Source organism: Palaemon carinicauda, chromosome 1 (genome assembly GCF_036898095.1).
Source record: "Palaemon carinicauda isolate YSFRI2023 chromosome 1, ASM3689809v2, whole genome shotgun sequence".
NCBI lineage: Eukaryota > Metazoa > Arthropoda > Malacostraca > Decapoda > Palaemonidae > Palaemon > Palaemon carinicauda.
Window position 1 is genome coordinate 289,764,780 of NC_090725.1, and position 23,187 is coordinate 289,787,966.

General features: G+C 38.7%; 1 protein-coding gene across 2 annotated transcripts in view; it reads right to left on the reverse strand.

Annotated features, from left to right (window-relative positions):
* Window positions 1–2,154: 2,154 nt before the first annotated feature.
* Window positions 2,155–23,187, reverse strand: part of LOC137657709 (solute carrier family 35 member F5) — a 128,919-nt gene continuing 107,886 nt past the window's right edge. For both annotated transcript variants that reach the window (XM_068392145.1, XM_068392136.1), the window contains 6 exons: window positions 12,876–13,028; window positions 10,348–10,530; window positions 9,483–9,639; window positions 5,764–5,923; window positions 5,379–5,624; window positions 2,155–4,878 (listed from right to left, as the gene is read on the reverse strand). In XM_068392145.1, the coding sequence (XP_068248246.1) occupies window positions 4,713–4,878; window positions 5,379–5,624; window positions 5,764–5,923; window positions 9,483–9,639; window positions 10,348–10,530; window positions 12,876–13,028 (1,065 nt within the window). In that variant the 3' untranslated portion in view covers window positions 2,155–4,712. The remainder of the gene's footprint in view (window positions 4,879–5,378; window positions 5,625–5,763; window positions 5,924–9,482; window positions 9,640–10,347; window positions 10,531–12,875; window positions 13,029–23,187) is intronic.

Consider the following 23,187-nt stretch of genomic DNA (forward strand, 5'->3'; position numbering starts at 1 on the left):
ATTGAAAAAAATTCTTTTCTCTTCTATTCATGAAATACAGTTAGCCCTCAATATTCACGGGTTCTACCTTCAGGCCGATTTACGCAACCTTACGTTGGTCTCAATATTGAACCTTTACTAACATAAATTAAAAAAATTCTATTCTTTTCTATTTAAGAAATACAGTCAGCCCTTGATATTCACAAGATCTACCTTTGAAGATTCGGTTATTCGCTACACAGAGAACCGTATAACCTATTAAACAAAGAATCGCATATTCAATGTTTGACTATAAGTACTCTAGCTGCCCAAAGATTTCAAACCGACCATGCTCCTTTGCATGCGGCATGCCACGCGCTGCCTCCCTATTCACACAGCACAACACAGCATCTCTCACTAATTCGACCTCAGCCTCGCATCATCTCTCCTTGCGTGTGCATCTCCTGCTTCAGTCCTCTTTGTGTAGAATAACTTTGTGATGTAAAAAAAAGTGATGTAAATATCCAGTGCATATCCAGTGTTAATAGTGATTTTAGTATAAAGTGTGATACATACATTACACTACCCTATGCGCCAAACAGTTGACGACTCACGAGTTGCATCAAGCTTCAGACTTACTGTGTAGAACTTCATACATAAATGGTTAGTGGTGTTGAATTGATACTTTTACTTTCAACTTTTATTGTGTTAGTGTATTCACTATGTATTAATGTTATTTTCATATCAACTACTATACTGTACTGTTTACGAAACAACATGCTTTACAGTAGTGCTATAATGTAAACATAGGCTACGTGTATGGTGAGTTGGAATGGTAGGAGTCAACCTCCCGAAAGCAGCGAACACTTACAAGTGTTACTTTAGCTAAGTAAACTGTACTATAGTCATAGTATTGAACACATATTACAATAATATACACCACAGTATCAGAGTGTGTTAATAAATAGGAACAAGAGTGTTTTGTTGTTACATCATATACATATAAGTGTGGCAATGACTCGTGTTATGAGTACGATAATCTTACCACATATTGTATGTATGCAAGTATAGTACATGTGTACATATAAAAGTACTGAAATGTGTTCATACACTGACACAATACTTATACTGTGATAGAAACTAAGTAAAAACAATATTAGGCTGTATAGTGGGTACCAAAGTGTAGTTTACAGCGCATATGTGATGGGCAGTGAATTTGTTGTTCGTAAGTTGACCCACCCTTACATAATTATTTCACTTTTCTATTTCTTAATGTACAGCTAACATTCTTAAAAAAGAAAGCTCTTCAAGCACAGGAAAAGCCAAGATAATTAAATTTTCCCAATGGTTCTGAAATATACAGTATTTCTTTTACTGACCTGGCAAAGTAATAAGTACAGCACTGGATGCTCCAACACTAGAAAGGTTACTTTACCATCAATCAGATTAAGTAGCTGTATCTCTTGATATGATTCACGTTCATTTCTACAGATTTTCAAGACAGCAGCGATCCATATTGCCGTGGAAGGTACATTATAACTAAGATATGGGAAAAATAAATAGAATACAGAAACAGCGGATGAAATCTTCGATGAAGCATTTTCCTTGAGGTTTTGTACTGTCGTTAAGATTCTTACCCATCCCTTTTAATATTCTTAGCACTCTGTATATGAAAGCCTCTTCATTAAAGTCATGGGCATTCGAACTAGCAATTTATGTGACAAATATAAACAGCAGCCTGCAACCCTTGGCACTAGAAAATTTACAGAACGAAAAAAATGGAGGAAGTACAGCAGTTCAAGCAACTGAGAACTAGTTTGACTGAGAATGAGGATGGCAACCCAGATGAAAGTAAAATTTATGAAAAAAAAAATATTAATCTTTATATTGAAGACGTTTTCATCATAAAAACTATAGTTATGTTGAAATAATGATAGGTAAGAGACCTTGTTTTTGGAATGCGATGTTTTACCGTAAACATAAAAAATTGAGAAATCAAAATACCTTAAGAAAATATCTAAATGTGTTTGAAATGTGGTTCCATTAATAGATGAAAAGGTATCTAGAATTGGAGAGAAATTAATTGATGTGAATAAAAAAATCTGAAGGGAAATAGATATAGGAAAGGGGTTACTGAGGGATTGTGTTAGAAAGTAGACTATAATAGTAGTAATTAAGGATGAAAAAAACACAACATAGACTACATCAAATGCAATATAAAAAAAATTCAAGGCTACTCTTAAGAATGAATCACTTGACAACTGTCCAATCCATCCATATACCAAGGCACTTCCCCCAATTTTGGGGGGTAGCCGACATCAACAAAAAACAAAACAAAAAAGGGGACCTCTACTCTCTACGTTCCTCCAGCCTAACCAGGGACTCAGCCGAGTTCAGCTGGTACTGCTAGGGTGCCACAGCCCAACCCCCCACATTTTCCACCACTGTCCAATAGTGGAGATAACTTGTTCCCTTGCAAAACATCCTTGGTGAATCTAATGTTATCCATAATAGTAACCTCTTTTCAATTATCAATCTTTAGAGAAAACATTTGGAATACTCCTTGCCCCCCACCTAACTTCTAACTATGAAATTCTATAATCTTTTCTCTATGTAAAATGCATTAAAATGAACTAAAACGATCATCCCTTTATTCTTCTTCCTTGAACTAAAATGGTCATCCCTTTATTCTTCTTCCTTGAACTAAAATGGTCATCCCTTTATTCTTCTTCCTTGAACTAAAGTTGTCATCCCTTTATTCTTCTTCTTTGAACTAAAATGGTCAGCCTTTTATTCTTCTTCCTTGAACTAAAATGGTTATCCCTTTATTCTTCTTCCTTGAACTAAAATGGTCATCCCTTTATTCTTCTTCCTTGAACTAAAATGGTCATCCCTTTATTTTTCTTCCTATACCGTCAAATGACTCCACTAATATAAAAAAAGCAAATAACATCCTTTACAATACAGTAGCTAAGTTATAGTACCAGAAACAAATGAAGGCACTGTAAATATCAATATCTATCCAATATAATAGCTAAGTAAATTCGGAAATTTTAAGATACTACAAGTATTATAAAAAGTAAAATACATACTGAACTATAAACTCCATTGGTAATCTTATGTAAAGCCTTGGATTACAGTAACTTTTAATATAAGCAAATCGGGATGAAAGTATATATCTTCAATTTGGGTTACGAGTATTACATCAGACTGCACACAAAAATTATGTGCCATATGGGTATTTTTTTGGAAATGTACTAATGAGACTAACAAGAAACCAGTCACTCATCACTCATACGCAACACATGCAGTGTTCACGGCATTTTTGTGTGATCTTTATCCCATTTTCATGCACTGAAGAAAAGGCAAAAGCAGGCATCTTTAGAGAGGTTCCTTGTAAAAATTCAATGAAGTTTAAAAGATATGGAGCGTAAATTAAGTGATTCAGTTATTGATAGTGAACATTGTTAAAGAGAGAGAACTTTCAATATTTTACAGGAGCTGTTCATGGCAGAAGATTCTTCTTCCAAGCAGTAGCATTCCCTATACCTACTCTCTCGCCTCCCTCATATCAGTCACTAACTTTCCTAAAAGGTAAAGTGCTAATTAATGTGTCAATTATCTATATTTTTCAATGTGCACTGACTCTTGCACCTAAGACTAAGGCTTTTAAAACTATAGCTTTTTGCTTAAGTTCTGTAAGGAAGATGGAGGAATCTCTAACTTAGCCACAAAAACTCCAGCATCCTATCCAGACCAAGATACAACAGGAATTGGTGGGGATGATCTATGCAAAGCAAAAAACTAGGTGATCTTATGAAACATGTCTGAGTCTAGATTCAAGTTTGAGATTTGCTAAGGCCAATTCCTATGACGATATAGTTGATAGCTGAAGCTTCCTATCCTTAAAAATTTGGACTATAATTTCCTTTACGGAGGCGTGGAATGCATCAAGTAAATTTTCTTTATTCATTAGGTGTAAATTTTTAAAAAACATGAGCAATTTTAGGTAGCAAATTCAATCCTGAAAAGAATTTAACTTGAAAACCAAGGTACTACTGTAATCATAACAACAGCATTCCTATTTGAATATAACTCAACATTAAATGCTTATGTGTTTGTACCAACATGCTACTGCTACAAAAATCAGCTCCACACAACTTATATCTGGTCTCCGATCAAATATTAACGTTAACAGACCAAGACCAATTATGGCATTTAGACTATGACTTTTGATTTTCAATTTCCACTTATGTTCAGCATCTAATAATTGCCCATTACTTGTAGCAATATTTATTTTCAAATATTTTTCCATATTATTGTTCCTCAAATTTTCCATCACTAGGGATCAATCAATACTGAAAGCTTTAAAATATTCAAAAATTAAGTACTAAAAGTGGCATTTCATATTAGCAAAATTCTCTATCCTTATTCAGAACAGAGAAAGAAAACCACATTACCTATTAGTTTAAACAACATGGTAAGAACATTACTCTACTTAGACTAGAACAGCACACAAGTTCCCACAACAGAAATCTGAGTTAAATGTAAAATGATACTCTGCAAACTAATATATTGTATCAAACTGCTGACTAAAACACAGTTAAGAGAAATAAAATCATTAGAAAATCATATGTTTAAGCTTTTAAAACACAAAGCAAAATAGAATCCAATAAAAGATCTACGAAAGATATTCTAATTTGTGTATAATTAATAAAAAAAAAAAAAAAACCATATAAGTTTATGTGGTCCGCTTAAACATGGTTTATAATGATGCTGTCGGGAGATGACCCATCATTGATGACAAGAGGATTTGTGATATATGTTGTGTCCACCTCGTCTTCATCTCCCCCTTCTTCATCCTCGTCATGTTTGCTAACAATCAGGCTTTCTCTCTCGATTCCATCGGTATCGACCAAACTGAAAATTTTCAATAAAAGCATTACCCTTAAAAACTAAATATGATTATTAACTATTTTCAAAAATTACACTAAATAACAATTCACTATATCATCTTGGCTTTCAATGAACACTGCAAAATCCTAAAAAGTTCTGGAAATCAAGTATAGTATATATTTTATTCTAAATAATTAACCCTTTTACCCTTTGGAAATTTCCAACCCTTAACCTCCCGGGGTTATTTTTTTCCCAGCGCATTTTGCAGTATATTTTTTTGAAATTGCTCTAACAGCCTTAATTTTTGTCATAGAGAGGTCAGGTTGGTCTCATTCTCTTGGAAAATGCCTGAATTTTCTCTAAAAATTTTCAAAAAATATGAAAAAAAAATTTTATAACATTTTTTTGCAAGGACGTACCGGTACGTCCATGGGGGTAAAGGGATGGCTTCTGTGAAACGTACCAGTACGTCTTTTGGGGGTAAAAGGGTTAATACATGCTAAAAGAAAAGAAAGGTTTTTTACCTATACGAAACAGTCTGTCTGAAGCATTTCCTATGAATGAACTTGATTCCATCCATCAAAGGGTCCCAATCATCATAATGTGTAAGAAGAGTCACAATAACAAATGACAGCATCATAGGTATAGAGCCAATGTAGAAAATATACGAGTATTCAATGTTCTTAACCCAGGTATCAATTATCATTGTTAGAGGGATGGTCAGGCTTAATGATAATGTGGCCATAAGTGATGATGTCAAAAAACATCCCCTGAAAAAGACATGCTGTATCAGTATACTAATGATTGACAAAAACAACAAAATATAGATACAAATGCCAATAAAATTACAGTAAAGTAAGCTATACGATATAAATTGCTGACAGTAGTATAACAAAATATCAGACTTACCATAGCCACAGTAGCTCAGAAAACACAGTGCCAACCAAACCATTTATGGACATATATAACCACTGGGTTTTGTTAGGCAACTGGAAGGATTCCCATCCAAGAACGTCAAGAAGAGGGAAACCAGGCCATAAGAGGATAGTATTAAATAAGCCAACAAATCCTGAAAATTAGGGAAGAAATTTAAATTTGAATCAGTAGAACTTCAATAGTTCAAAGTTGGAGCAAATGCTTTTTTGTTGACCAGGTGGACATGAGTCTTTTTAAAGTTTATTTATGACATATTTGTTTTTGATGTTGTTAATAGTTTATATGTGACATGTCTGTTTTGACGTTGTTACTTTTTTAGAATGATTTATTGTTAATTTGTTCTCTTCATTTATTTATTTCCCTATTTCCTTTCCTCACTGGACTATTTTTCCCTGTTGGAACCCCTGGGCTTATAGCATCTTGCTTTTCCAACTAGGGTTGTAGCTTGGATAGTAATAATAATAATAATAATAATCAACCTTTAATTTTTTCATGTTTAATTCATGTCTAAGAACAAGAGATATATAAAACTAAATCCAACATTACAAAAAAACTACATATCACTACAATTTTATAAGCCTATAATATTCTCCACCAAAATGGGATATTTCTTGATAGTTTCAATGATAAGATAAAGGTCAAGTAATCATAAAAAAAAATATTTGTCTAAATGTAAGCAGGAAAATCAGTAAAATATTTAAAAGCAACATAATAAAATCTATAAAAATCAGATAAAATCACAGTACATAAATTTTCATCACAAATAAAATATTATAGCTCCCTCCTTTTGCTATGATTTGTCAAGTCATCAACAAGTACAGGGTGGTTTTAGAAGAGGTAGGGGTTGTATGAATCAGATTTTTACAGTTAGGCAGATATGCAAGAAATATTTAGCAAAAGGTAAGGAGGTGTACGTTGCGTTTATGGATCTGGAGAAAGCGTATGATAGCGTTGATAGGGAAGCAATGTGGAATGTGATGAGGTTATACAGAGTTGATGGAAGGTTGTTGCAAGCAGTGAAAAAGTTTCTAAAAAGGTAGTAAAGCATGTCTTAGGATATGAAATGAAGTGAGCGATTGGTTTCCGGTGAGAATGGGGCTGAGACAGGGATGTGTGATGTCGCCATGGTTGTTTAACTTGTATGTTGATGGAGTGGTGAGAGAGGTGAATGCTCGTGTATGACACTGGTAGACGAGAGTGACCATGAATGGGAGGTAAATCAGTTGTTGTTTGTAGATGATACTGTACTGGTTGCAGACACAGAAGAGAAGCTTGGCTGATTAGTGACAGAATTTGGAAGGGTGTGTGAGAGAAGGGAGTTGAGAGTTAATGTGGGTAAGAGTAAAGTTATGAGATGTACAAGAAGGGAAGGTGGTGCGAGGTTAAATGTCATGTTGAATGGAGAGTTACTTGAGGAGGTAGATCAGTTTAAGTACTTGGGGTCTGTCGTTGCAGTTAAATGGTGGAGTGGAAGCAGATGTACGTCAGAGAGTGAATGAAGGATGCGAAGTGTTGGGGGCAGTTAAAGGAGTAGTAAAAAATGGAGGGTTGGGCATGAATGTAAAGAGAGTTCTGTAAGAGAAAGTGATTGTACTGACTGTGATGCATGGATCAGAGTTGTGGGGAATGGAAGTGACGGAGAGACAGAAAGTGAATGTGTTTGAGATGAAGTGTCTAAGGAGTATGGCTGGTGTATCTCGAGTAGATAGGGTTAGGAACGAAGTTGTGAGGGTGAGAACGGGTGTAAGAAATGAGTTAGCAGCTAGAGTGGATATGAATGTATTGAGGTGGTTTGGCCATGTTGAGAGAATGGAAAATGGCTGTCTACTAAAGAAGGTGATGAATGCAAGAGTTGATGGGAGAAATACAAGAGGAAGGCCAAGGTTTGGGTGGATGGATGGAGTGAAGAAAGCTCTGGGTGATAGGAGGATAGATGTGAGAGAGGCAAGAGAGCGTGCTAGAAATAGGAATGAGTGGCGAGCAATTGTGACGCAGTTCAGGTAGGCCCTGCTGCTTCCTCCGGTGCCTTAGATTACCGCGGAGGTAGCAGCAGTAGGGGATTCAGCGTTATGAAGCTTCATCTGTGGTGGATAACGGGGGAGGGTGGGCTGTGGCACCCTAGCAGTACCAGCCGAACTCAGTTGAGTCCCTTGTCAGGCTGGAAGGAATGTAGAGAGGAGAGGTCCCCTTTTTGTTTCATTGTTTGATGTCGGCTACCCCCAAAATTGGGGGAAGTGCCTCGGTATATGTATGTGTATGTATGTATCAACAAGGTCTGGGATTCTCAACATTCAAGGATGATTTTCATGGCCTCCTTTTGACAACAGAGGGAGTGATTCACAAAAAATGTGACCTTTTCTAGCAGAACCCCCCTCCTCCCAAAAAGAAGTTACTGAACAGATCTTCTAGAACAACCATAGGGACATTTAGTACTACATACCAAAAACCCCTTACAATTAACTAAATAAAAACTTTACACCATATACTCTACTCCATTTATTAATCAACTCGCAGGCCTTCTTAGTTTTTAAAAAAGGACCTAAAGAACCTAGGAGCTTTTGAAGCTTATCACTATCATAGCTAAACTTGTTATTGGCTGAGATGAGATTATGATCCTCCTCATGCCTTATAATCAACTTGTTTAGTTTTCTCTGACTTTTCCCAAGGACTAAAAGGAAGTTTCCTGTTACTACATGAGAGGAACAGTGAGGTCTTCATACTCCTCACAATGGTTTTCTAAATCGCAATACTGCTTCTGGCATGAGAGACAAAGTGAATACACACCATAGTTGTCCAGAAACAATTCCATTCAACAATCTACACAGTAATTAATAAAAAATCCAAGAGAAGACATGTCTAAAAACACTGAGAATAAGGGGCACCCCTGTTCAAGCCGAGAACAACACAAACAGAAAGATAAAATACGGTACAGCAAACATATACTATTGACATTGCCAATAGCCGTCAGACTATCTCATTACTAGACTACAGTCTCTATTGTATGGAAAGAATAACGGAAATACTTTATTTTTTTAAGTTGAACGTCGATATAACCAAGCTTGGAGAGACTGACCTGAACAACAGGTGAGGTTCATAGAAACAATTGATAATTTCTATACTCACCTGATGTTCATAAACACTGCCCCCTGCCTCCCCATTGACTAATGATACGGAGAGGCTACTGAATTGCCCTAAGTCTGAGACTGGAAATACAAAGGAGATGCAGCATACCTACAGGCAGGTATGTCCCGTGGCGCTGGTGGTTGGCTAGGGCCTGTGTATCGGCCCATCCCTTTGACGAAGGAATTAAGTAAATGGAAGACAACCTGTGAATAGTGGATTTCAAGCGCCTTTGCTTTATACACGACACCCAAAAGGTGCTCGCGCGAGGGTTGTAACCTCAGCATTCCATGCTTTTATCTTTCTCTGGTATAATTGGAAGGTTTTATCAGAAAAGATATATAAGAAGGACTCTCTTCACCGGCCGCCACAGGTCGACCCAGAAATAATTTTCACTATCAAAATTCTATTTTTGTAGCATGGTTAGCAGAGAGCACAGATGACAATATCAATATGAAAATATGCATGAAATCCCCCCAAATTTAAGAATTCACATAGCTTGTATTATCCCTTAAAAGTATTTTATAGCAGTAATAACATAAAAATAAATTGATATTTTATGCAATACTCACCAAAGAACATGGAAAAATCCATTCTGTCTTCCGTGGGAACTTTCCGTTTTAAGAATACCATATAACATGCATACAGAATAGCTCCAACCAACGACCATACGACACCCACAGGCACAGAGCTACCTTCAAGACTGATGTCTTCTAAACTGACCATAACCTGTAATTCAGAGTATATCAGCAATTGCTTTCAGTGGAAAAAACTATACATTATATAAGTTACAGCTTTATCAAAATATTTACAATTAATGCAGTGAAACTAGTATAGGTACACCATCAATTTTCCAGCACCTTTGGTTCTAAGGCCCACTTAGGTTTGTAATTTTGCAGTACAGTACTGTACTACATACACCAGTTTATTTCTAACTAGCTGGTTATACATCTCATTATACTCTGAGTCACTAAGTACACACATACTTTGTAAAGATAGTACAGTCAAGAAACCTAAAAAGTATTCAAAGATAAGTATACAAGTTGGGGCCCTTGGGTTTATAGCACCCTGCTTTTCCAACTGGGGTTGTAGCTTAGCAAGAAATAATAATAATAAACATATTAAAAGGTGATAAAGTTGTTTTTGCTTAGTGATAGGCCAACTCATAAGACTTATATTTAGAATTTATTTACAACTGATGAGTGACATTGGGGGAGGTACGTGGGTAATTCTTTCAAGGTTTATTTAAGAGAATAGCCTGATTCATCATTAATTTTAGCTATTAAGCACTCTAGTCTCAAAGATTTGTAATATTAAAGGTGATTATCAATTAGGAAATTTCAATTGATCCATAATTTTGCCCAGATTAAAAAGTTTTCTGGCCCTTCTGATTCTGGAAAATCAATGGTGTGCCTATAATACACTTGTTTAACTTACCACCCCTGCAACCATCAAGAACACAGTTGCTAACTTAGAGAGCGTAAATTTATCGGTTATAGACGAAGGAAATATTGCAGCGAGCATGAGGGTAAAGAGCCCCGACGTTGATGATATAACATTGACAACACCAGCTTGTGTATCGCTAAGTGCTATCTGGTATCCATAATTACCTAAGAACCACTGAAAAAGTAAAGAAAATGCATGAAATAGTTTAAAAGTTTCAAGTTAAATCTACAATTAACCCTTTTACCCCCAGGCTATTTGGAAATTTCCAACCCTTAACCCCCAGGGGGTTATTTTTTTCCCAGCACATTTTGCATTATATATTTTTTTAAATTGCTCTAACAGCCTTAATTTTTGTCATAGAGAGGTCAGGTTGATCTCATCCTCTTAGAAAATGCCTGAATTTTCTCAAACAATTGACAAAAATATGAAAAAAAAAATTTTTATAGCATTTTTTTTGCGAGGACGCACCGGTACGTCCATGGGGGTAAAGGGATGAGTTTTGTGAAACGTACCAGTACGTCCTTTGGGGGTAAAAGGGTTAAAAACATAGTATCTTGGATGTACAGTAATCCTTCGCCATACCCCAGTTCACCTATTGCACCCTCACTACATCATATATTTATAAATTTACTACTGTACTGTATATGTAAATCAATTTTGCAGATTTGTGAGGGCAGATAAGTTTTATATTTTTCCCATTTCAATCATCTTTTGTTAAAAATAATAATTTTTAGGCTTATAAAAGCTTAAAATAATTTTTTAATCATAAAAGATTAAATTTATGATACTAATAAAAAATGAGAAATTATAAAAATAAAAATAAAAAATCACATATATTTCTGTTCCTATTTAGTAGTTTTTCATCTACTGTGGGGTGGGGGGGGGGGGGGGGGGGCTTGGAAAGAAACACCTGCGATAGCCGTGGGATTACTGTAAATGGAAATTTCTTCAACAGTACTAAGAATATGAGGTTTCTCAATAAAAGAAAAAAAAGAATATTTCATGACTGATCAATTATGGTATTTAATTTACCATTCCATAAACAAAGGCTTAAAATATTCTTCACATCATTTATACATACTGTAATGCATAAAGTTCTTTGCTATATTACTGGTTTTATAAAATATTTTCTAACTTCACAGACATTTTTCAAAGAAATAAAACACTGAGTTTACCTTACAGTAGATGCATATGAAAACCCATTTGAAAGTAAAAAGATCTATGAAAACTCTGTACCATAAATAGCTTACAAATTATTACTTCTTAGGCAGAAGATACTACATACAATTATGGCATATATTCATACCATTAGCATAATGATTACACTTTCATCTGATTTAGATTTACCACACATACAGCGATTACTGAATAGTAAGCTAAGAAAGATATAATAACTAACTTTTAATTCTATATTTGTTTATCCCTATAAAGGTATGTCAGGGTCGAGGTCGACCCCTTGGGGGATAAAAAAACGGGGAAGGAGGGAAGTTAGACGAAAATCAGTCCTAAAGCAGACAATGGCATGTAGACTAGTCACCCCTTGCAGGTTGATCACTTCCATATTCGAGACAGCTGATGATTTATGGGGAAAAAACAGGTTTTGAAAATGCTGTAGGGGTCGCGTACGACCCATCATACCTTTCCAGGGTTATAGATGGCCACAAAATTTTCAAGTCTCGGCAGCGTGGCATCTATATGATTACTACAGCTGTGATGAAAATGAAAAAGTTTTGAATGATATATTTAAGAACTGCAGGGTCTCTAATGTAGCTGTTTTGATTATTTCTAAGGCTAGTAATGATAAATTGCCTAATTGCACCAACTAAACCACTCTCTCAACAACCAAGGCACAACATTCAACAAATAACATAATATTCTAATTGCATGTGCTTGCACGAGTCGTATTGATCAGCGGTGTATAGCACTGCAATGTCATACAATCAGAATATCATATACGATGTCCTAGTCAGTGTCCTTACTGAAAATGCTTGAATCTAAGCAACTGATTTGTTGATTTGAAAAATAATCAGTGTCATTGATTAGATAGAGGGGTTTTTAATATCATAAAGTTTTCTGTATTCCTTTTTTGGAGATTCCATGCAAAAACCCATAAAATGAGCTTTCCATGGTTAATAAAAAGTGCCAGTTCAGTTCTTATTTGCATTTCTTTTCACCCTTCCATTTATTTTTCTATATTATTGTCTACCCAACTATTTGTAAATTACTTGAAAAACTATCCTGATTCAACGTTCAACTCTCGCTGAAAAAAAAGTGCAACTCAGTGGTCTTAATATAAACTCTTATGATAATAATCATCATACAGTGAACAATAAAAAAAACATATAACCTAAAATCCCTTTAACACTATAGAGTTTTGAAAATCCATCGGTAAAATTCCAAAACGCTTGGCCAAGAAAACTTTAACGGAGTACACTAGTGTAATATACTTTTTAAGGGTCTTTTTATCCTGAATGATAATGATTTCATACAAGCAGTCATAAGCATAAATACTGGCTTACCAATAAACAAAATATACTAGATATCTTCATAACTTCTTTTATAGTTAGCTTATTTGCTGCCTGCAGCGCTAGTTGCTCAGCACGTAGTGATGCAGAGAAAGATAAACGAGACATCATGGCATCAACTGCTTCACTTTCGGCCATCTGACGAACCTGGCAGAAGTATTTCTTTTAAAATAAAAACATTACTTATTCACTACGTACAATTGCACTATGGTTTTCTCAAAAGAATTTCATGTAGAAATAAGAGTACTGTAATCTCTGTAAAAAGATATTCCTAAAATAAATTATAATGAGGGATAATTTAAGCTCAGTTTGATATTTGTAGGAACTGTTTGATTTGTAATTTCAGTAACATAAAAGAGAAATAAACTTAAAAGATAAAGACAAATTTCCTGACTGTCATAAATGACTATGAATGTTTTTTTTTCTTTTTTTTTTGGTCCTGGTATATTAAAATCTTAATAACATAACAACAACACTATTTGTACATTTGAATTAACACATGTGAGGTCTTAGGTTTTATGAGTATTCACTTGAGGAGATCTAAAAGCAAATTTTGGATATTTGAATTTTAAGTTTTCATGGTATTTCAGCTATGTAACTGATAAATCTTTTTTTGTGCTAATAATACAACATAAAAGTAATTATTCCAACAATTTTGAGATTAATAATAAGAACTTTTGTACACCTCAGAAATTAGTACAATGAACAAAAAATGTTTTAATATAATTTTGCCAATAATAAATTACAATACACAACTTCAGTTCAATCTTAACCCTTTTTCCCCAGGCTCTTTGGAAATTTCCAACCCTTAACCCCAAGGGGTTATTTTTTCCCCAGCACATTTTGCAGCACATTTTCTTTAAATTGCTCTAAAAGCCTTAATTTTTGTCATAGAGAGGTCAGGTTGGTCTCATTCTCTTGGAAAATGCCTGAATTTTCTTAAAAAATTATCAAAAATATGAAAAAATTAATTTTTATAGCATTTTTTTGCATGGACGTACCGGTACGTCCATGGGGGTAAAGGGATGGCTTTTGTGAAACGTACCAGTACGTCCTTTGGGGGTAAAAGGGTTAACACACTCAAATGTATAAAGCACTAATGGGTGAAGAAAGGTACTCATATAATCAGATGATAAACAGAAACTTTTCGGTAATTTAATAAAACCTACTTGCACATCACTGATACTGGCTATTGTGTAAAATGAAGACTTTCATTCAAATATGGAAAAACCTTGTTTTGAGGAGGTGCTGTGTAGTCTTCAAGGACTTTCCTGTGAAAGGCTAAAACAGGGAATCCAATATAACATAAATGCCAAAGATATATTGCTTTCCCAGCTCTAGGGTCAATGCATCAATGTCCAAAGCATGGACTCAGTGTGCATATGAGACACCAATGAGTTCAGGCACTATTGAACTCGACACAGCACCTCCACTGCTGAAAACTGTCTGATGAAAATGGTGGTGTGGAAGAGGTTTTGACATCTGTCTAAACAAGACCTCGACACTATGCTCTGCGACCATCAACAAAACCGTTCTCAAAAACAATGGAGATGATGCCTAACCTGAAGCCTCTCATTGATGAGGTCCTTTGCCTCTATGTGACTTACCAGCCCCTCTGTTTTCCTTGATATGTTTCAAGGAGTCTCTCTTTGATCCATAAAAAAAGTTTGACTGATCAGGGCCTCTCTCAGGTTTATGCCAAAACTTGGGTGGAGAAGGAGGAGCTGGTCTCTTTGAGGGTTGCTTTTGAGACAGCTGCTGGTTCTTATAGACTGCAGCCTGTGTCAGGAGGCCTTCTGCTTTTTTTAGAAAGGACCAAAAACCTTACCTTCATTTTTCTGAAAGTGAAGTGGCCATTGCCTCTGCATTGGCTTTGGCTTTGTTCACTAGGGCTTGGGGGAAAAGAGATTTGCATAGCGGGTCACTGTGCACAACTTCCACATTCTCCATATCAAAACCAGTCAGCATGTGGTGCCTCACCTTAAACTTTACTCAAAAAAAGTTTTACAAAGCCTCGTAGATAGGCTTCCATAGTAGTTTTATTAACACACAGGTGGCAGATTGATATTCCCCTATAGCTCCCACTGCCAAAGAGGACATGACAGACACTAGGTTACCCAGATTCTATTGTGCACTGAATTCTGCAGTCCCAAGATGATATGGAACAAAAGGAAAATGGTCACCCAATTCGTTGGAATATACCTGAGCATCCCCTATTTTTAGATAGGATTACAAAAACATTTCAGTGCAGTGAATCCCTTAAACTCTCTTGGATATAATCCCCAAAAAGGGCTACATTCTTTGGGAAAAATAAAATCTACTTTCAGTAGACCTTCCCGCCATTTTATCCATCTTGGACAAAGATTTGGCTTGGCATTGCCATTCTGACCACAGAAGCATCATGCAAACTAAAACGAAACATCCAGCCTTTGAAACTGCCTTTGCCAGTATTCAAGGCAGACTTCTATGGCATCAGGGCAACTTACTGGGTTAGCTGGAGACATGCCTTGACAGACGGATCCTTGAATCTCCTTCTTGATTTGGGAAATGGCGAAAGGTTCTCAAACCAATATCCTCTGGCAAGTCCATGCTCCTATGTCAAAAAATATTCGACTCAAGCTAAAAGGTACATCCATCACAGGACTGCCAGGGTTTCCTATTAAGTTCTCCTCCTCTATGGTACATCCATGGAAGAAGCTGCCTTCACTACCTACCTACCCACTAAACCCACAATACAGTACTTGGATGAAAAGATAGAGCCCCCACTGGAGTCTTCCCAGGACGCCGGTAACCCGAAGGCCCAGCCACAGCCAAATCCATAGGATAGGAAGGATAAGGCTGCCATTGGAGTCTTCTCAGGAGGCTGGTAACCCTTTGGTCCAGCCACAGTCAAATCCACAGGATAGGAAGGATGATGCTGCCACTGGAGTCTTTTCAGAAGATTGGTAACCCTTAGGCCCAGCCACAGCCAAATCCATCGGCTAGAACAGAAAAGAAGCAGATGAAGGGCAGCACCTTGAATTGGATTACCATAGAGAAATGGATCGAAGCCTCAACCACCTTGGCTATAACCAAAGTGTCCATGGAAGACATAAGTGTACCAAATTCGGGCAGACTGGCAACCTGCCTTGAAGAACCCTTGGTTAAGCCAACCTAGATAGCAGCATAGGCATTGGAAGTGGGGGTGCCTCCTTGGAGTCCAAGTCATTCTGCAAATCAAAATCTATTACCTGGAAAGTTGCTTAGTTGACCACAACCACATTTCCCAAAGGCCTAAATACTATATTTGGAATTGAACGGCAAATGAGATCCTTGAGGTCCTTGCTGGGTAAAAGGTTATTTTGATAATAAAATAAATTTTTGAATATACTTACCCGGTGATTATATAGCTGCAACTCTGTTGCCCGACAGACAACTCTACGGTAAAAACTCGCCAGCGATCGCTACACAGGTTGCGGGTGTGCCCAACAGCGCCATCTGTCGTCCAGATACCCAGTACTCAATGTAAACAAAGACTCAATTTTCTCCTCGTCCCACTGCGTCTCTATTGGGGAGGAAGGGAGGGTCCTTTAATTTATAATCACCGGGTAAGTATATTCAAAAATTTATTTTATTATCAAAATAACATTTTTCAATATTTAACTTAGCCGGTGATTATATAGCTGATTCACACCCAGGGGGGTGGGTAGAGACCAGCAATATATGTTTACACTTTTATGAGCTAAGAGTTTTTATTTCATTTTAGAAGTTATCAAAATAACAAAAACAAAATAAATAGGTACCTGGTAAGGAAGTCGACTTGAACAATTACTCTGCCTTTTAAGTACGTCTTCCTTACGGAGCCTTGCGATCCTCTTAGGATGCTGATCGACCCCTAGGATCTGAAGTATCAAGGGTTGCAACCCATACAACAGGACCTCATCAAAACCCCTAATCTAGGCGCTCTCAGGAAATGACTTTGACCACCCGCCAAATCAACCAGGATGCGAAAGGCTTCTTAGCCTTCCGGACAACCCAAAAAACAACAATAAAAACATTTCAAGAGAAAGATTAAAAGGGTATGGAATTAGGGAATTGTAGTGGTTGAGCCCTCACCCACTACTGCACTCGCTGCTACGAATGGTCCCAGTGTGTAGCAGTTCTTGTAAAGAGACTGGACATCTTTCAAGTAAAATGACGCGAACACTGACTTGCTTCTCCAATAGGTTGCGTCCATTATATTTTGCAGAGATATATTTTGCTTAAAGGCCACGGAAGTTGTTACGGCTCTAACTTCGTGCGTCTTCACCTTAAGCAAAGTTCGGTCTTCCTCACTCAGATGTGAATGAGCTTCTCGTATTAACAATCTGATAAAGTCTGACCAAGCATTCTTTGACAAAGGCAAGGATGGTTTCTTAACTGAACACCATAAAGCTTCAGATTGGCCTTGTAAAGGTTTAGTACGCTTTAAATAGAACTTAAGAGCTCTAACTGGGCATAAGACTCTTTCTAGTTCATTGCCTACGATCTCCGATAAGCTGGGGATATCGAAAGATTTAGGCCAAGGCCGAGAAGGCAGCTCATTTTTGGCTAGAAAACCGAGTTGTAGCGAACAGGTGGCTTTTTCTGACGAAAATCCTATGTTCTTGCTGAAGGCATGAATCTCACTGACTCTTTTAGCCGAGGCTAAGCATACCAGGAAAAGAGTCTTAAGAGTGAGATCTTTCAGGGAGGCTGATTGTAACGGCTCCAACCTGTCTGACATGAAGAATCTTAGTACCACGTCTAAATTCCATCCAGGGGTAGCCAAACGACGCTCCTTGGTGGTCTCAAAAGACTTAAGGAGGTCTTGCAGATCTTTATGTTTGGAAAGATCTAAGCCTCTATGCCGGAAGACCGATGCCAACATGCTTCTGTAGCCCTTGATAGTGGGAGCTGAAAGGGATCGTCCTTTTCTCAGGTATAAGAGAAAAACAGCTATTTGAGCTACAGAGGTACTGGTCGAGGATACAGAAACTGACTTGCACCAGTCTCGGAAGACTTCCCACTTCGATTGGTAGACTCTAATGGAAGAAGCTCTCCTTGCTCTAGCAATCGCACTGGCTGCTTCCTTCGAAAAGCCTCTAGCTCTCGAGAGTCTTTCGATAGTCTTAAGGCAGTCAGACGAAGAGCGTGGAGGCTTTGGAGTACCTTCTTTACGTGTGGCTGACGTAGAAGGTCTACCCTTAGAGGAAGACTACTGGGAACGTCTACTAACCATCGAAGTATCTCGGTGAACCATTCTCTCGCGGGCCAGAGGGAAGCAACTAACGTCAACCTTGTCCCTTCGTGAGAGGCAAACTTCTGCAGTACCTTGTTGACAATCTTGAACGGTGGGAATGCGTAGAGGTCCAGATGTGACCAATCTAGGAGGAAAGCATCTATATGTATTGCTGCTGGGTCCGGGACTGGAGAGCAATAGATTGGAAGCCTCTTGGTCAGCGAGGTTGCAAAGAGATCTATGGATGGTTTTACCCCAAGTGGCCCAAAGTCTCTTGCACACATTCTTGTGGAGGGTCCATTCGGTTGGAATTACTTGCCCTTTCCGACTGACACAATCTGCTATGACGTTTAAGTCGCCTTGGATGAACCTCGTTACTAGGGAGATGTCTTGACCTTTTGACCAGATGAGCAGGTCCCTTGCGATCTCGTACAACGTCAGTGAGTGGGTACCTCCTTGTTTGGAGATGTACGCCAAGGCCGTGGTGATGTCCGAGTTAACTTCCACCACTTTGCCTCGAAGGAGAGACTTGAAGCTTTTCAAGGCCAGATGTACTGCCAACAGCTCCTTGCAGTTGATATGCATGCTCCTCTGACTCGAGTTCCACAGTCCTGAGCATTCCCGACCGTCTAGTGTCGCGCCCCAGCCCACGTCCGATGCGTCCGAGAAGAGAACGTGGTTGGGAGTCTGAACAGCCAGGGGAAGACCCTCTCTTAGGTTGATATTGTCCTTCCACCAAGTCAGACAAGACTTTATCTTTTCGGAAACCGGGATCGAGACCGCTTCTAGCGTCTTGTCCTTTTTCCAGTGAAAAGCTAGATGGTATTGAAGAGGACGGAGGTGTAGTCTTCCTAATGACACAAATTGTTCCACGGATGACAGCGTCCCTACCAGACTCATCCACAGCCTGACTGAGCAGCGTTCCTTCTTCAGCATCTTCTGGATGGATAGCAGGGCTTGATCTATTCTGGGGGCTGATCGTCTTGTTGTTCAGCAACGTCCTCATCAGATAGTTCCTCATCCGAAAACTGATGAGGAAACGGCAACGGAGTGGGCAACGTCTGGCTCGCTGAGTCCGGTCGCACTGGTGGATGCGTGACGGAGCCGGACGCAACATCATGGAACTGCTGCACAGTCTGTGAACTGTCAACAACCATGGGTGCGCGAGGAAGCACAGCGTCAACCCGAGACTGTCTAGACCGTCTGGGTTGTGCAGTCAACACCCTACCGGGATGCTGAGGTTGACGCACTGCGTCAAAACAAGTCACCTCTGCTGGTTGTTGAACGTCCTGAACGTCAACAACCACCTCCGAGCGTCGCTTAACGTCAACGTGCGGCTGGCAACCCACACTGGGTCGCATCGGTGGAGGAACCACCTCAACTGGCAGACGCGAGTAGGTACCTCAGCGTCAACAGGGCGCACAACCGACCGGTTGGAAGGTTGTTGGCCAGAAGGTTCGGTAGCAACCTTCTCTGCATTAAAGTCCTCTATCAAGGACGCAAGCTTGGACTGCATGTCTTGCAGCAAAGCCCATTTAGGGTCTACGGGAGCAGGTGTGGCAACAGACGGGGTTAGCGACTGAGGCGGTACCGCTTACCATCCCTGAAAGCCTTGTTATGCATGACATAATTGTACAGCAAAACTTCAAAGGCTCGAAAACAGCTGTAAAGTTGACCAGTAAACAATTTGGAGCGTCTCCTGGCCAGGCGCCAGGGAGAGTCTACGAGAATTGAGAAGTCTATCTGGGCAGAGGCATGAACTCCCAAGCCGAGAACTTCTCTCGTGTCATATCAGACTCTCGCTCTATAAGCCAGTTTAAAAGAAGGGAAAGCAAAGGCTGTATCCCCCAAACTCCTCCTGGTGAAAAACCAGTCGCCTAGCCAACGTAAAGCTCTCTAGGAGAGCGAGAGAGCACTAGCTTAAAAACAACGGCTTCGAAGTAGCTAGGCCTAGTGTAAGCTCTGACGTTTAGGCGAACGAGGAGCAGCAGTTACAAAAAGATCCGGACAAAGATCCTTAAAAATATCATCATGATTTAATTAAAGTCCATAGGAGGCTAAGCAGCTTTAGGCTCCTCTCCATCTGACAGAGTCCTCAAGGGAATATCAGTAGGAGGGGGAACAGCAACTTCCTCATCTACAGGAACCTTGTCCGATAAAAGCTGAGTCTCAAGCAAGGGAGAGACCTACCGTGGTGGCAATGCTTTACAAGCAGAGTCCACACTCACTGGTGCATTAGTAGCGGACCAGAACGCAACGTCATGTAACTGCTTGACAGTCTGAGAACTGTCAACAACTGAACTGTCAACCACAACAGGAGCGTGAGGACGCACAGCATCCACTCGAGACTGCTTTGACTGCCTAGACTGAGCAGTCAAAACAACTCTAGAATGCGGAGGTTGACGCACAGCGTCAAAACAAGTCAACTCCGATTGTTAGTGAACGTCTTGAACGTCAACAGGAGCATCAGCAAGTGGCCTAACGTCCAAATGCGGCTGAAAAACCACACGAGACCGCATCGAGTGTGGTTCTAAACAACCTGACTGACGTGACTAAGCTACGCCAACGTCAACAGTAAGCACAAAGGAACGTTAGGTTGGCTGAAAGCCAGGATATCGATGAGATAAACGGCTAGACTCAACGGACTAATCGGCAGAATAGTCTTCCATAAGGGAGGCAAGCATATACTGCATGTCTTGCCATACAACCCATTAAGGATCAACGGAAATGGTTGTGGTAAGAGACGAGGGTAACGTCTGTGACCGCAACACTTTGCCAACAAAAAAAGACTCTCGGAGTCTGTGTTACGCTTTTGTTAGGCGGCGAGCAGTTATCCGATGACTGCATAGGGTCAGAGCTGTCCTAATGGTTGTAACCAGGACGCTGGACCTGTCCTGAAAGGACTGACTTTCGCTTAAGGGCTTCGAAACCTTGTGACAGGTTTCTTATGCGAAAAGCCTTCGGATGACGAGGAGAAACAACGTCTCTCTCGTCTTATGGTAGGGGAGATCTTGGTAAGATACACCCGATACCATAGAGGGAAAACGTCTGTTCGTTGATCAAGGCCTCTCGAACCCATAAGTCGTTTGACATTACTTCTCCCCTGGGCTTGGGAGCATGCAAGAGGTCCCGGACTAGGTGAACGACAGGCACGAACAGACGAACCCTCGGACGCAACACTGTAACACTTTGCGCATATCACTTTATCACTTCGATTTTCTGTTTTGCACTTATTTCACTGAAATCGAAACTTTTACTGATTTCTACCTGAAACACGCAATTCTACCCTTCATTAAAAGGTAGTAATTGCGAAATCTGTCGTATAATGCAAGCTCATTAATACCAGCAAAAAACAGAAAACATATTTTAAGATAAAAAAATCAGTGGCTGGGAAAGAGACTAAACACTAGTTCATATAACTACGTTTTCAATCTCTCACCGCACATAGCCTGGGGGCAAGAATAAAAAACTAAAAACGTTTTATCCTTCCTCCCCGTACAGCGACTAGGGACGAGAGTAACTCGAGAACAACGTTACCCGCTTGAACGGACGTTTTCTCTCCTCTCTCTCCCTCCGTCTCTATCTCTCTCTCTCTCTTTCTCTCTTAATTTCGCACCTAAGAGAAGAGCCCAATTATATTTCGTCAAAAAAACATGTTATTTGACTAAAGGAAAAAACTGCAAGGTTTTTCAAATAAAAAGTTCCTTTAAAATAGAATTTAAAACATTTAAGCTAAGAAAGAATGAACAAAACGTCAGAATCGATTTACTCTTACTGCAAAGTGAAACCGTGATACACTCTCTCTCTATCGTAACGATAGAACGCATGTTGAACGTCCTGAACGTCAACAACTGCGTAGCATAAATAAACTAAACGTTAGTTCATCTTTGAAAACAGTACGAAGACTATCAAAGAAATTCTTTCATAAAATATAACATTTAAAAAGTTTTAAATCCTTAGCTCTTTAAAAGCTAAATACGATATAAAGGGCTCAACGTTGATTAACTTCAGTTTCCAAGTTAGGACCGCCTACTCTCAGGAAAGGTCTATATAAACAAAACATTAAAATTATTTTCATATGTTTATAATAAATGGAAAGTTAATCGAAGAGGCCTAATAAAGGCGGAGAGATATAAAATATATAGAGGAAAATCTATAACGTGATAAGATAATTACTAAAAGCCTAAACACACTTCCGTCTAAGGGAAGGGTCGGCCATTTAAAAGTGAAAGAAAGTCTATACTCTCTTTGTCACCATAATTAAATCTATCCAAAACGAGTTCAAGATTTAAGATGAAGATAAAACACCTACCTGCATAGCGAAAGCTCAAAACTAGAATAAAGTACTTCACCAATTAGTTGTGAAAAAACTCCAGTTTAGCAACAGCGAGTAAGTACGTCTTGTCGATAGCTCGACAGAGAGAAAATTGAGTCTTTGTTTACATTGAGTACTGGGTATCTGGACGACAGATGGCGCTGTTGGGCACACCCGCAACCTGTGTAGCGATCGCTGGCGAGTTTTTACCGTAGAGTTGTCTGTCGGGCAACAGAGTTGCAGCTATATAATCACCGGCTAAGTTAAATATTGAAAATTACTATTTTAGCAAATCCATTCACACAAATTAAGAAAATAAAGATAGCATTCTCTCTCAATCCTTTCACAAGTAGATCCTGATTCTGAGTGAAATGGATCCACAGTAAACAAATAGAACAATTGACAGGGTCCCAAGCCCTGCCCCAATCTACAAAACATTTACTATGGGTGCGACACTTCGTCCAACCAGGAGACACTTGATTTTGCTTTCATTAATTTAAAATGACAAATTTTAATTGAAAACCTCAATTATTTCTATATCATCCATGAGAGGGGTGGTTTATCTGCCTGTCCTTCCCCAATTACCATGGCCACATATCTAAAAGAGAGATAGGCTCACAAAATGACTAGAAGTTTTCCCTATCGTAGATAGCCCTTCTGCATTGAGAAAGGGGAAGGGTCATACTCTTATTCCCCACCTTCATTGTAGTTTACCAAGCCAACTGGTATGGAAAAGATAATACATTAACATG